The sequence below is a fragment of the Mauremys reevesii genome, linkage group 2, assembly GCF_016161935.1.
Source record: "Mauremys reevesii isolate NIE-2019 linkage group 2, ASM1616193v1, whole genome shotgun sequence".
In the NCBI taxonomy this organism is placed as follows: domain Eukaryota; kingdom Metazoa; phylum Chordata; order Testudines; family Geoemydidae; genus Mauremys; species Mauremys reevesii.
In genome coordinates, this window is record NC_052624.1 from 179427333 (window position 1) to 179441709 (window position 14377).

Below are 14377 nucleotides of genomic sequence, written 5' to 3' on the forward strand. Positions count from 1 at the left end.
AGTGAATGCCGTCAAAAACAAGAGCTCACCGTCCAGAGGAGAGTGAAGCCTATATGCTTAGCTTTCTGAAAAACTGTACTGCAGCAGCAGTAGTGCATGACTGTTAAAAGAGCTGAGATATTAGTTCAGTCGATAACTTAATCCCCTAAATCAGCACCATCAAATCCTCTCTGTAACCTACTTTTCAGATGGTAGAAATAGCCTCTCTCAGAACAAGATGGGTATAATGGATTGAAATGGAGCACATGCCAACATTATTGTAGCCTTGTAACAAAGCTGTAGTGCGGCATTGGTATTTGTTAGTCACCTTAAATTCAACAGTTATTGTACTGTATGAAGATACTCTTTGAAGACTTGTCCAGCAGAAGCAGGTATTTGACAGATTACCCAAGCTATCGGGCTACCCTGAAGAGGCAGTATGTTAGCTTTTATTTCCTCTCTATGTTGCCCAACCATCCATCTTCATGACGTGTTTATTAATGAGCCCACAGTTTCTTAAACTACATCAGGTTGGCCAGAACTCAAATTAGGTCCATTTTTGCAAGTGCTGTTGCTGCCTAAACACTGGATAATCTTCTTTTCTTGTGCACTGACAAGGATAAGTGTGTGTTTCTGTTCTCTTCTGTGTTTATGATAACCTGGAAGCATGTTCTCTTTTTTTAGGCATGTCTAAAAAAGCAAAGAAAAGGATCATTAGATGTTAATTTGTTCTTTTTTAAATACATTTTTAAAGTAAGGATTATACATTAATTACTGTTAAGAGTTTGCTCAGTGCTAACCATGATTAATTGGAACACCTTTTCCATTGATTTCTCACCAAACTGTTGCTCTCCAATAAAAGGAAAATTTTCAATTGTCTTGCTTACCCATTCATCTGAAGTATCACATAGTAAGAAGATGTAGGTACCACAGGGAAACTGAGAACCTTATTTTAAATTTACAGGCTTTGGTTAAAATGGGCCTCAGTTTGGTAATCTTTTTGAAAAGTGACAATCAAGTGTTGGATCACAAATCTGTTTTCACCTGACTTGTATGCCCATTAAAGTCTGAAATATCTTCATCAAATTGTGAAGTGTAAATCTTATTAAAGTCCCAATCCTGCCATCTATCCACACTCAAAATTGCCATTGAGTTCAATGGCTGTTAAGCGCTCAGGAATAATGAGGCTTATAAGAATTTAACAGACATATTAAATAGTAAAGTTCTTTGCTGAGGTTAAGGCAATATTAAACATTGATGAAAGCTGATTTAGTGTCACTGAGGTTGGGCTCCCATACTAGTAGAGTGTTGCAAGTAATTTTTCATCAGGATGGTCACCTCCAGCATAAGGTTCATTTTTTTTAAATCACAAAACTTCAACTGCAAATAAAATTTACAGTTGTTATATGTGGAAGGAGAGATTCTTTACAACCAGCATGAGCCACATTAGAGACATTGAACAAAATGGGAGCATCTTTTTTTAATGAGTGATATACTTGCTTTCATACTTTCATCTTAGCAAATTTCTACAAGATTTAGCTTGTCAAACTTTATTCTGAATGGCACAAATTACTGGCAGAAATTGTCAATCTAAAAAACAGGCAGACGTGAGTTTAATTGCTCCCTGAAGATATATGAAAAGCTACTTTTAACTGCAGCTAATTCTCCAATCAGATAACATTTATGATTTGTGTCACCGAACATGACGACAATACCAATAAAATGTAGCCAAGAAAACTTTAAAAGTGAATGGTGGAGGGCTTGGGGTTTTTAGTAAAACACACCAAAACTCTCATGTAAGATTCCCAAAGGGGTGGGGGAAATAGAACCATTATTGAAAAATCTAATTAGCGCTTAAAACTTGAGGGACTTGCCACCTCAGCATGATGAACTATAGACTTCCTGTTTTTTTCTGCCATAGGGAATGGTTTCACTAATACCATAAATAATGTTTCATCCCATTCCTGTCTAGCTAGCTTCTAACATGCCTACTCTCTCCACATCCCCATAGCCACCTGAAACTTAAGTGTGCAGAGAAAAATATATTTCACTCTCACTCTTCCCTCCTGATAGTAAGGACCAAAGTTTACAGTGCATAGTACTCTTGTGCTTTTCAGATTTGGGTTTTTTTTGGTGTGATGTTTTTGTTTTTTGTCTGGGGTGGTACTACATGTGGTGGTGCTGTGTGCAGCCCGGTCAAGAAGTGGGTTTTCTATTTTGCTTTCAAAGAGCTGTAATTCAGGGTCAATTGCAAACTACTGATTTCATTACCTTTGGTATATAATATTACTTTCTTCTATATTGTTTCACATCCAGTGATCTCAAAATGTTTTACAGACATATAATGGCAAATACTAAGATTCACAGCATCCCTCTGAACTAATCATCCCCATTTTACAGATAAGGAAACTGAGGCCAAAATCTCAGGGATTTCAGTGAGGAAGTATCAGGATCTCAGTGTGCAGGTTGGACAATATGCAGTCCATCAGACTGGGGAACATAATAAATGGAGCAGATATCCTGTAGGTCTGCACCTCATTCTTGGACAAATTCTATTTCCAGTTGCCACATTGTGTTTTGTGAGAACATCCATTGAAGTTAACGGCCTTTCTCTGAATGTATACTTGGCATAACTGGGAGCAGAAATGCGTGCATTGGTGCTCCAGAAGGACAGTATGTAGTGAGTCAAATGGGTGTATGGAGTGAATAAATACTTTAAGTATTGAGGACTCAATCATCCATTCTTTGTGCACCCAACTCTCTCAGTGACTTTCATAGAAGTTTTGGGCATACAAGGAATTCAGAATTTGGCCACAAACTAGATATGGAAACCAGCTTCTATTGGTAAACGAAATATTTGGAGACGGCAAAGGCAAACATGTAGGAAACATTACTTACACAGGTAAAAAAGATGAGCAGCAAGTAAAAAATCCCAAGGCAGGACAGCAATAAAAGTTCCGCTCTGTATTTTTTAATTTTTTCATCTAATCGTTCAGTACAACCTGAAATATAAAATAAATGAGGTGTTTTAGAGATGTGTTGGTACCTCTGTTCACCTTGAAGTAAAGCATATCTTGAAATAGTCTTTAATCAGTTCACTAATTTGCCATATCAAACATGAAGAAGTCAAGTGACTCTACCATACCTGTTACTTTTAATATGATTGTGCCACTTTGGTTGTGTTTTCCAGCTGGTGCCCACAAGATGCACCCATACGTCCCACTGTTGTGGCTAGTAGTGTTTGTGATTCTCAAGGAATATGAGGTGTCACTGGAGAGCTGCAAGGATCCATTAAGTTCTTTTGGATAGTAATATTCCACACCATTCTCAAGGTTCTTCCGTACCATCTCTGCCAGTTCTTCACCATTTCCAACAATCTGGAAAACACCAACATATTTTGTTGATAAAGCTACAGTGAGCATAGTCTGCTGGCTTTCCTCAATTTTAGGGGAATGATATTTTATACAAACACAAGCTTTGTTTAAAAAAGAAAATGCACAATATATTTGAAGGGAAAAAAATCCAGGATGATGATGTAATATTTTCTGCCTGCAAATGAAGTGATCCTGCCCATCATGAGTTTTTATCTGCATTTCCAGTGGTTAAGAATATGTGTGCGTGCATACACACAAACATGCAACATGGTTTCTTAATCTACCTAATCTGAATATATATCCAGTGGAACTACAGTACAATAGAAGGCTGTGGGATAAATTCACCCTCTAGGAAGCTAACAGAGACCCTAGTAGAGTTCCATAGAGGAGGAGGAGAGGGCTGTTGCAGCCAGCCTTCCTTGTGCTAGAGAGTTGTAAGAGCTCCATAATAGGGGTATGGCGCTGACCAGGAAGGAGGCATGGCCAGTGCATAAAACTCCAAATCTCAGTCCTTTTAAGTCCCCTTCTTCAGGGCTTATTATCCACAAAAGAAAGAGCAAATCAACTGAAAAACACCGTGCAATAATTCCCAGGGGCCTTCCTGATTTGAACCAGCAGAAGGGAAGAAGGCACTCCCTTCCCTTAATTCACCTTCGACTCATCTTCCCCATCCTGTTACACTCCACCCAAGCAGCTATGCAGCAAGGAGGGCCTGTTAACCTTTTACAGGTTGCAGGGCCTTGACCTTGTCACATGGGCTTAAGCATTTTAAGGCTTTTTATTACCGCTAGAGTGATGTATCTGGAAATCGGGATCTATACTTCTAGTACAGGAATAAATGCAGATCTGTGGGACTGGATCAACTTCCGTGAAATGAATGGAATTGACATGCTTCCATCAAGTGTGCATTTAGTCCTAGCTCGCTAATGAAATGCAAAATTGCCCATAATGCAATACAGAAAGCCACTCTGGCTGTCAATCCCTTTGCCCTAAAATACAGGTCCTGCTCTTATAGTATCTTGGCTACTCAATCAGAACACTCCTTTCAAAATTTTACATATACGTTTCAGATAATTATCTAGGTTCTTGTATGTCATATTGTACAATTTCTGATTTCCCTGACAACAAATAGTGAGTGAAAAGGTTGGATGGTCTTGTAATTAAGGCACAGGACTGGGAATCAGGCGATAGGATGCTTTATTCTTTTCTCATGCTGTTGTAAATTAGGAGTACCGCCACTGAAGTCAATGGAATTATGCTAACTGAAAGCTGATGCAAATGAGAACTAAACAAGGCTCATGAGTTCTAGTCTTGGCCTGACACTAACTTCCTGTATGACCGTAGGCAAATGACTTTGTCATTCCATGTCTCATTTCTTCCATCTGTAAAATGGAGATAATCATGTTTCCCTACTTCACAGGGGTGTTGTGAGGTGGGATTCACTTTTAGCTCTAAAGTTCTTTTGAGATGGTCTGGTGTAAAGCATGACTATAAAACTCCAAAATAGTAGAAATATCACTCTAGAGAGACAAAGGAGTAAGATGATTTCAGTTTACATTCACCAAAGCACCCTGAGTATGTCTACACTGCACACACTAAACCCAGGCCCTGACTTAGATTTGAGCCCAAACCTCCCTTCTGTCCACACACAAATCAGACTGACTTGGGTCAGCAAACATTCAGCAGAGTTCTAGGACCCATGGCCTAGCGGGGCGGGTCAGTGTCCACGTCCTGCTGAGACTTGCATCCAAGCCTCATTATTTTGCAGCATGGATGCAGGTCAAGCCGCAAACCCGTGTCAGAAGGTCTGCATAATGCAGTATGTGAAACCTGGTCCAGCAACTGTAAGCTCAGATTTATGCCATGTGGATGGTCAAGCGCAGGTTTGGAAATACTGAGTCTACAAACCTGGTCTCACGGACCCAGGTTTAGTGTGAAGTGTAAATATACCCTCTGTATGGTCTGTACATACATAATATACTTTAAAAAAACAAACAGGTAGCTTCATCACCTACAGGTCCTCCCTCATTTATTGAAACTCTGATAGTGATTTGGATCCAGGTCCTGTTTTATCCAAACCTCGAAATGTTGGGAGAAAGGAATATTCACGTAAATGACTCCGGTCTTGGCCCACCTCTACTTTATAATTATTATTTTTGTACTTCCTTTATTTCCATGACGTCTCCTTTTCAACATAGGAAAATACAGTTCTCAGTGTCACTCAAACCTGAGGGTACAGCATACCAGCCCCACGACGTGTTTTAGGCTACAGGGACATCTGGTGGTAGTTTTAGAGCCTTTGCATAAAAAGACATCACATTCGTCAGTGGATTTCATCAGCGATTCTTTTTTTTCTTCAGCTGCTTTAACTAAATAATTTCTCTTTGCAGTTTTATTTTATATATATGGTAAAATCCTCTTTAATTGTAAAAAACATCTGAAGGAATTTAAGGATTTGAATAGTCTCTCTGCAAAGCCCATAGTCATTAAAAATAAAGTCAACAAAATATTCAGTCAGGCAACACTCATGTTGTCTCTTAAACATGTCTACATGTTACCACTAACTTATTTTTCCCAAACCTAATTAAAGTCACCAAAATGCTACTACTTCATTTTGCCTCCTCCCATGATACTTAGCAAACTTTTGCTAGACGGAACTTTTAACAGATCAGGTTCCCATGATAATCCAATGCAATTCATGCCAAATTTTATCCAGGTGATGCCACAACTGCACAGCATAAGGTGTATGACATATGGTATATCTAATTAATTCTACACCCGGTCAGTGGATGTTGATTCGGGACACTGTCAGTGGCTGCAATCCACACATGTACAAACCATCCTGTCCCTTCTTCTTTAATCAGCACAAAATGTTTTTTGCCTAGATTTATGTTTCAGTTCAACCCCATGTTGTAGAGCTACCATTGTTGATAGAGCTATATAGTGTTGAATGTTCTTGATAAGCACTTAGGATCATAAAAGAGAGTTGGGCTTTACCTATACCACTTTTTCTTGTAATTCCTTTACCAGGTTTCAGAACCAAAAGGCACATTATGAATGATGCTGGAACCCGTAGAAATATATAATGTTGAACTTATTTACATAAAAATTGACTCATTAGCATGCTGGCTGCTGAGAATTACTGAAGCAAGAATTTTGCTGGGGAACAGGGACCTGCAGGCAATGTTCTGCCTGTCTGCTTAAAATAATCCATTAAAAAATTAAACAACAAGATAATTTTAAGTTTATTTTTATTGTCATATTTATTTTCGCCTGGGGGCAACATTTCTGACAGGCTTCCGACTTTTGAGACCCACTCAGGCAGCTTGCTCTTTGTTGTTGTTCATCACCTTGATGGCAATGAGGAAAAACACACTACTTTAAATGCTGGGGTAAGAGGCAGTCAGCACATGGGGATTCACCCATGAAGCTGTGTGCATTTTTTCCAAATTCTAGTCCTAACAAAATATAATTTAGTGCCCGCTTTCCTTTTTTACAAGTGGGGAAATAGTATGGAAGACAAAAACTGCTGAATCAACCCAATTACAACTTGAATCAAAACATGAATATAAATCAGTGGCTCATGAAAAGGAAAGGTGGTCTTTTTCTCCATATCAAACTTGATTGACTCTAGTTTTGTTTCTGCAAATCATTCTAAATCATTGGTTCCCCAATACATTGGATCTGGGCCTGATTTCTGTACTGGGTTTCTTAGGCTCTACCTACTCTCTTAAAACCATCTTTAGATGTTCTAGACTAGATCCATTTTTTTTCCAAATGGTTTTTCATGTAGCTTGGCCCCATTTATACCATGTTTAAGCACTATTCAGTAAGAACTATACTTAAACACTGTTCATAAACTTGACTGGGGAGCCAGTGTAGACAGGGCCTAAGAGCTGCAAGACTTCTTACCACTTTAAAATAAAATAATTCTCTAGGGCAAATTTTTACTCTTACACTGATGTAAATCCTTACTAATTCCATTATTTTGATGGAATTATTCAGGAGTTATACCAGTTTAACTGATAGCAAAATTTGAGGCCTCTTGTCTTCTCTGGAAATAGGCGAGAAAAGAAACCACAATGTAAGGGGTATTTTGCTCCAAAAAATTAGTTCCTTACAGTAATTTGTAGTTCATAGAGCTGGGTAAGTAATTTGTAATGAATAATTTACTAAATAAATGTATTTTTTCTGTCTATGAATTATCCATACAGATTGCCATATTCTCAAGTGTATACACTATTCAAATTTATTTGATGAATAATTTGTACAAATAGCTCTTGATCTGTAGTTTGTTTACAAGGTGGTGTTTGTGAATATTTGATATCCAAAATTTGTCAGTCTTGATTGAACATATAGGTTACATAATGTGTTTCTGTTCTCTGGCTGGATTAATGTAATTCTTAGAATCAGGGAGAATAATTGTGATTCTAAATGTAAAATTCACTTTCAGCAAATATTCTGTAATAGACTCTCTTTCAGCAAACCAAACAAGGTGCGGTATGGGACAAGAATTGTTCTCTAGATCACAGATAGAAAATGGGTTTTTTAGCTGTTCTTTAGAAAACAAACTATAACGTCATCTAACTTAGCGGACATTAACCATGAGTGAAATTCACCCCGTGCAGAGGGCCTACACACAACTCCCTGCGCTTTGGCAAAAACAATCAACTAAACTTAATTTTATCAAATATGTTTGAAAGAAAATGGCTATTCAGTTAACATACACCCTCCAGTATCATCAAATGGCTTTCTTTAGTAGTACTCTCCTTAAGCAAGATGGTACCTTGGCTCCTGGCTACATTAAATTGACAATATCATTTCTCTTTATCATAAAAACAGCTTTTTATTACATGCAAAATGGCATTGCTCCAAGGCTGATGTCATAATGAAGGTGGGTGTATTACTATTAACGTATTGTTTTTCTGAGTGTAGGATCATTTGGGGAAATGGTTTCATTTAAAAATTAATTATGAATAATAAACTTGAATTTTTTTGCTGTTAAACTGTTGATCTTAATATAAAAAAAATTATGAGGAGGAATTTAGTTTCAAATGTCAAGTGTGTAGTGTCCAGTGGCCACCGCAGAACAAGCTGGAACTGAACTGAGACTACCTAATGGATAAATGTTGGTGTGACAAAAACACCTTTGTGGTCAGTTGGCACTAACTGGGTTTCTTATGAACTTTTTCCACAAAGATCAAGGACAGAATGAGGAAGGAATGGTTTTTCCCATTCAGTGCTTTGGCTTATTAGTGGAGGAGCAGCATATGAAATAAGATTGTTCTACTGCTACTATGCTTTACCTAATTTGAGCCAGAGTCTTCCCCCCAACCCCCAAGCTTATTGATGATGAGTAGTCCCACTGATTTCAGAGTATTACTCAATGTATTGGTCACAGATTCTAGCCCATGTGTAGTCTGGCTCATGTGTAGTCTGGTCCCAATCTAGCAAAGTTCTTAAAAACCCATTGGAGAACTCTACCCCTGGCAGAATCTAGCTCTTGCTGAAGAGAACTATTATTTAGGGCTCTGAATGTATTACTCTTCCCTAGCACAACAGTAAATTCGCTTCAGGAGAAGAGTTACGTGTGACAGTGCATTCTGCTCTCAGTTACACCCAGGCAAACTCACTCTGCCCTGGGCCTTACGATGGTGCATAGTGTATATGGGGAGGAAAGGTGAAAGGATTGGATTCATCCTCCACACCCTTGTGAAACACAGGGACTTCTCCATCCCTATGTCCCGAGGGTATGCAGCACACAAAGGGCGCTGGGATGAGGAGGGGCCATTGTTCTGCCCCACCCATCCCACATTGTCCAGATGTGGAGAAGGTCAGGTACTCTTTGCACATGTGCCCAGCTGCTCTCCCTAGAGTGTACCCTTCCCGTCAGGCCCAACAACAACAACCCAGTGTTGTGCCCAGATGGCACAACTGAGTCCTAAACTCATCTAGAAAAGTTAAGTATATTTTGTGAAAGTTAACCCCCCTCAGTTCTTTTTAAAATTTCTTGGTGTTTTAAAAGATTTCCTTTTATTGGGAAGAAAAAATCCATTTTCTCTTATCTTTTTTCTCCTTTACCCAGTGTAAAATATTTTTAAAAATCAAGTGAAAGTGGTTTCTTTTCTACTGCAATTAAATTTAGAATTTTTCAGGGGAAAAAATTGTTTTTCAAGCAAAAATAAAAGTTTCTTGTAGTCAAAAAGGCATTTTTCCAAGATTTTGATGGAAATTTTTTGCTCAGCTCTAATTGGGTATAAATGGGGTTAGAAACTGACCCTCTGTGTTTATGTAAAGGCCTCAGACAAAAACGAATTTAAATATGTTATCAGATATGTATTTTGGGTACTTATCCAAAATACTTTGCCTCATTTTTACATTTTACAAGAAAGAGCTAGAGTGTTAAGATTTTTTTCCCCCAGCTAAAAAAAGCTTTTCCCCTCTTACCAAAACTTATTTTTAGATCAGGTTTTTCCTAGCTAAAGCACAAATAAAACTGCCAAATGTCCACTAGAATTTAATTTGTATATCTTCATGTTCTGTTTAAAATTAACTGAAAGTAAAAGAATGGCTCTTAGCTCTTACAAAATGCTTCACATGTTCAAATTTCTATACAAACAAGCGCCCTAGGAGGTAGGTGAATAAAGTTTTATTATCCACACTTTTGTTTTATAGATGAGACATGAAGAGATCAAAGCCACAATTTCCATATTTTGCTCCCTAAAGTTTTAGGCACTTAAATAAAAATATCCTGATTGTACAGATGCTGAGTTCTCTGGAGGATTTGTCTGTACTTGTGGGTGGCTGAGCATCCCAGGAAGTCAGATCACTCTTATGCAGGTCCCAGTTATGAAAAGTGGAGTTTCAGTAACTTACCCAACACCACCCAGCAAATCTGTGACAGAGCCAGGAATAACATCAAGGAGCTTGTGGCACTCTGCCTAGTACTTGATCCACCCGTCCCCACTACTGTACGTATTTTTGAATAAAAACCCTTGCACTTGAGCTAACTGGCTTAGGCCCTGAGCCTATGAACACTTAGATACATGTCTAACTTTACACATGAGTAGCTCGATTGATTTCAGCTGCCTATTCATGCATGCCAAGTTAAACGTATGTATACTCATGTGCAGGATTGAGACTTTAGCACATTGGACTTAGTTGTAGTACTTAGTACTCCCATATTATATTTATTTGGATTTTTGCACTAGAATATTATTAGATTGGCACACACCACTTTTTTAAGGGGGAGGGATAGCTCAGTGGTTTGAGCATTGGCCAGCTAAACCTAAGGTTGTGAGTTCAATCCTTGAGGGGGCCATTTAGGGATCTGGGGCAAAAATTGGTCCTGCTAGTGACGGCAGGGGGCTGAACTCAATGACCTTTCAAGGTCCCTTCCAGTTCTAGGAGATTGGTATATCTCCAATTATTACCTTAATCAGAGTTTTTTAAGATAAAACTTGAAAACCCTGATATTCTGAAATATCTTCTTTAAAGCAGATTATAGAAAAAACCTAAAAGTGCTCCAATAATTGTTAAGAAAAGGCAATAATGTCCTGCGAGGTGTGTTGTCTAAACATTAATTCCACATAAACTGCAGAGGCACATCATCATCATCATTTTTAAAAAGCAGCAGAAGCCAAAGATTAATTGCTTGCATTTACAGCACAGTTCAAAGTGACCTTGTACAAAAGATTTAGCCTAACAGCTGTTTGAACTCTACAGTCTGAAATTTCATATCATTTGTTGGAATGACTTTTTAATTAGCCCTTTGGGGGCCGTATGTGTTGTTCATTGATTAATCCTTTGGTAGCTGTTTTTTAAATAACTGATTAATTCTACATGTGGTTGCCTAGCTGCACTCTGTCATTTGTTTGTTCTCCTTAAAGTGGTGTGGATGGTGAGAGCAACACTCAGTTAACTAAAGGAGAGAGCATACAGTGGTATTCATCAAGGGCCGGATTCTCTTTCTTTGTGCCACCAGAGGGGTACAGTGAATCAGTCCTACAGTGTTTCCTCAGAATTCTTCTCTCACAATGATGGCTCTCAATTCTGTTTTGCTGTCTGGCCCCACCAGCTCCTGCTCTGGAAAGCACAGTTCCTGCATGAGTTGTGCTTCCAGGTGCTCCACTGATCACAACTAACCCCCTGATTATCACCCCTATGTAAGGGGGTGCCTGCCCGCAGCATGGGAAGCAGCACAAGTTAATAGAGCCTCAGGCTGTTCTAACTTCTGATTTTCCTGTGCAGATTTGGGAGCCAGTTTGTCCACCCATTCTCTTCCACCCTTAGCCTGCCTCTGTCCATTTTCTTCAAGTCCACAGACCTAAACCAGACCGAGCCCTGCAGAGATGTTTCCCCAGGGTGGGAATCAAGGGAAGCATGCCACATAGTTGGAATTCCCCCATTTTACAGGCTCCCAGTGCACAGAGATGAAAACATGGGGTATTAATTGATTAATAAATATATATAAAATATTTTCTTATTCAATCTTTAAAAGCAGATAGCAAAAAAGGATCAGGTTGCCCCTATTTCCACACTGAAACTCTCCAAACCCAGCAAGTTGAGGGCCCTCCTTGCTAAGCACTCCCTGCCACTCAGCCCAACTCCTCAGGAAAAAAACTGAAAGTAGAAAGACTTTAGATTTATTGATGGACAAGCAGAGAAATTCTGAACAATTCTGATGAACTTAGATATCTCTTTGTTATGTACTTGGGATCTAAATTAGAGGCAGAACATGTATTATAACCAGAGAACCCAATATAATAATAGCACTTACATAACAGAATTTATATAGCACTACGTTTTTCATGAGAGGATCATCACCACGTGCTTAGCAGAACTGAGAAATTGGTAGTATTCCCTGTTTACGTGATAAGGAAACTGGACCGAAAGAAACATCACACAGCCGCATGAGAAGCCACTGGACAATGTTGCCTCACTTTGTGTAACAATTTCACCTTCAAAGTGCTTTATGTACATTAGCTAATCATTCCTCATAGCACTTTGGTTGGTAAGCAGTAGTCCTTTTTACAGGTGGAAACACAGAAGCAGGGAGGCTAATATCTCCTTTTTACAAGATTTACAGCACCACACTCTGTACTCTACCCTCTTTCAGAACAAAAATATTTAAAAGAACAGCAATAGCTAATTTAGATTTTAAAGAAAAAAATGTCAACCCCTTTTTTTGGAATCAGCCATTCTGAAGTCACAACATCATGTTTCATCCTACAAAAGAGTACAGCAAATGGGGCAATAGGGGCCCCTGCATTCCTTAAAGCACCCCCATCTCCCCAAGACCCTGGAATGCCCCTCCCACCCCACATATATCCCAACAACCCTCCACCAGCCTCTACTAATCTCACAACCAGCCTGAAATACCTCCTGCTCAACGTCACTGGCCACAGCCCCCAATATCCCAGCCCTTCACCCCTCAGCTCCTAAACACTCCCCACTCACCCCATAGCTCACCAACAACTTGTCCCCAGTCCCTCACCCATTGCCCCGGGACCTCTTCCTGGCCATTCACCAGTGCCACCCACTCACTGCTCTGCTTCCATCCCAGGCTAGGGTGGCTCCTCCCAGTCCTGGTCACTCAACTCTGCTCACTCCCATCGTCCACCCTGCACTCACGTGGCCGCGCACCCCTCAGGTTTGGCCCAGCCACTCCTCCGTCATGGAAGAAGCAGCTGAGCCAAATGTGAACGAGTGGGGTTGCGAACTGGTGCTGGGGGTTGCTGTACCACTCAGTTTGGGGGGTTATTTTTTTCCAGGGGAGAGGAGAGGGGCTGAAATAGGGGCACACTGGTTAGACCAGGGCTGGAGCAACATTACAGAAGCAGCCTTGTGAAGGGCAGAATGTCTAGAATAGCAGCGTGGGCATCCTCAGAACTCTGGCACAGTGCGGGCTGGTGACATCTGAGAGCAGGCAAGGGACACCTAAAGAGTCATGCTCAAGCATCTGTGTGTAAATATCCTATGGCATGTGACTCAAGTCATGGCAGGCAATGCCTGTGCTACCTCCACTGCTCTGACAGAAAGATTCTTCTCCATAAAACAGCCAAGCATTTCCTATGAGGAAAGTCAGAAGCCGGTGGGAAAGCAAAACAAAATGCACAGTCTGCATGAATCACAGTAACATTTCCTTACTTTATGCCAGGACACTGCCTCATAGGTGACTTGTGAGTCCCGAGGAGCTTCACAGGGCAGCAGCGCTTCTTCTGTACATGTCACTGCAACCTCTGGAATGGCCACAGCAGTCCCACGAATGAAACACCATACTGCAAGGCACAGGTACACACAAATCATCTTTAAAAAGAGAGGTCTAAATGTTCTAGTCTGCAGAAGAATTACTGTCAAGATACACCCGCAGAAATCAATGAGAAGTAAAATTAAAAATGAAGGCGTCATGTTTACCATTGCTCAGGATGACAAGCTGGGTGTAGTATGCCGAAAGCATGGCTTGCTGCTGTCTTGGATTGCTGAGGAGAGTGATTTGTTCTTTGCAGGAGGAGCTGTGTGAACAGAGGTGAAGCAGCTGCTGTTTCCAGCCCTAGGCAAACAGCTCTAGAGAACGTCAGCAGGGGTATGTCCCAGCCAAACAGTTTGAGTCTGAAGTCCCCACACATAGGGAAAATCCCTGAGAGGGCGTGTAAAGGCTCCTCCCCTTAACCCTGCTAGGGCTCCCCCACTTCCCCTTACTGTTTTTGCTGATGACGTCTCCTTTCCTGCCACTCTCCATAACAGGACTGAAGCAGAAAAGTAAAATTACTCACTGATGACAATAGGTGTCAGCAACGAGTGCTGAATATGGTGTAATTGAAAGTGCAGCCAGGGACAAGCCACGTTCACTGCCTTTTCAGAAACCATAGTTAAACCCTCAGGTTACACCACCAGAGTAACTCCATAGCTCAGGCTTTAAGGAAATGTCTACATGTGGAAATTTACTGTCATAATGAGACTGGTATAATTATGTTGCTGTAAAGTATCAGAGGGGTAGTCGTGTTAGTCTGGTTCTGTAGAAG

The 14377-nt window shown here is 40.1% G+C and overlaps 1 protein-coding gene across 1 annotated transcript; it reads right to left on the reverse strand.

The window, feature by feature from the left end:
• Window positions 1-336: 336 nt before the first annotated feature.
• On the reverse strand, window positions 337-13964 carry CD83 (CD83 molecule). Its single transcript, XM_039521800.1, has 5 exons — window positions 13770-13964; window positions 13503-13633; window positions 3125-3356; window positions 2878-2981; window positions 337-669 (listed from the first exon to the last, which is right to left on the reverse strand). Exons 1-5 carry the CDS (start codon window positions 13810-13812, stop codon window positions 496-498), a joined length of 684 nt encoding a protein of 227 aa, XP_039377734.1. The 5' UTR covers window positions 13813-13964; the 3' UTR covers window positions 337-495.
• Between the last annotated feature and the right edge of the window lie 413 nt (window positions 13965-14377).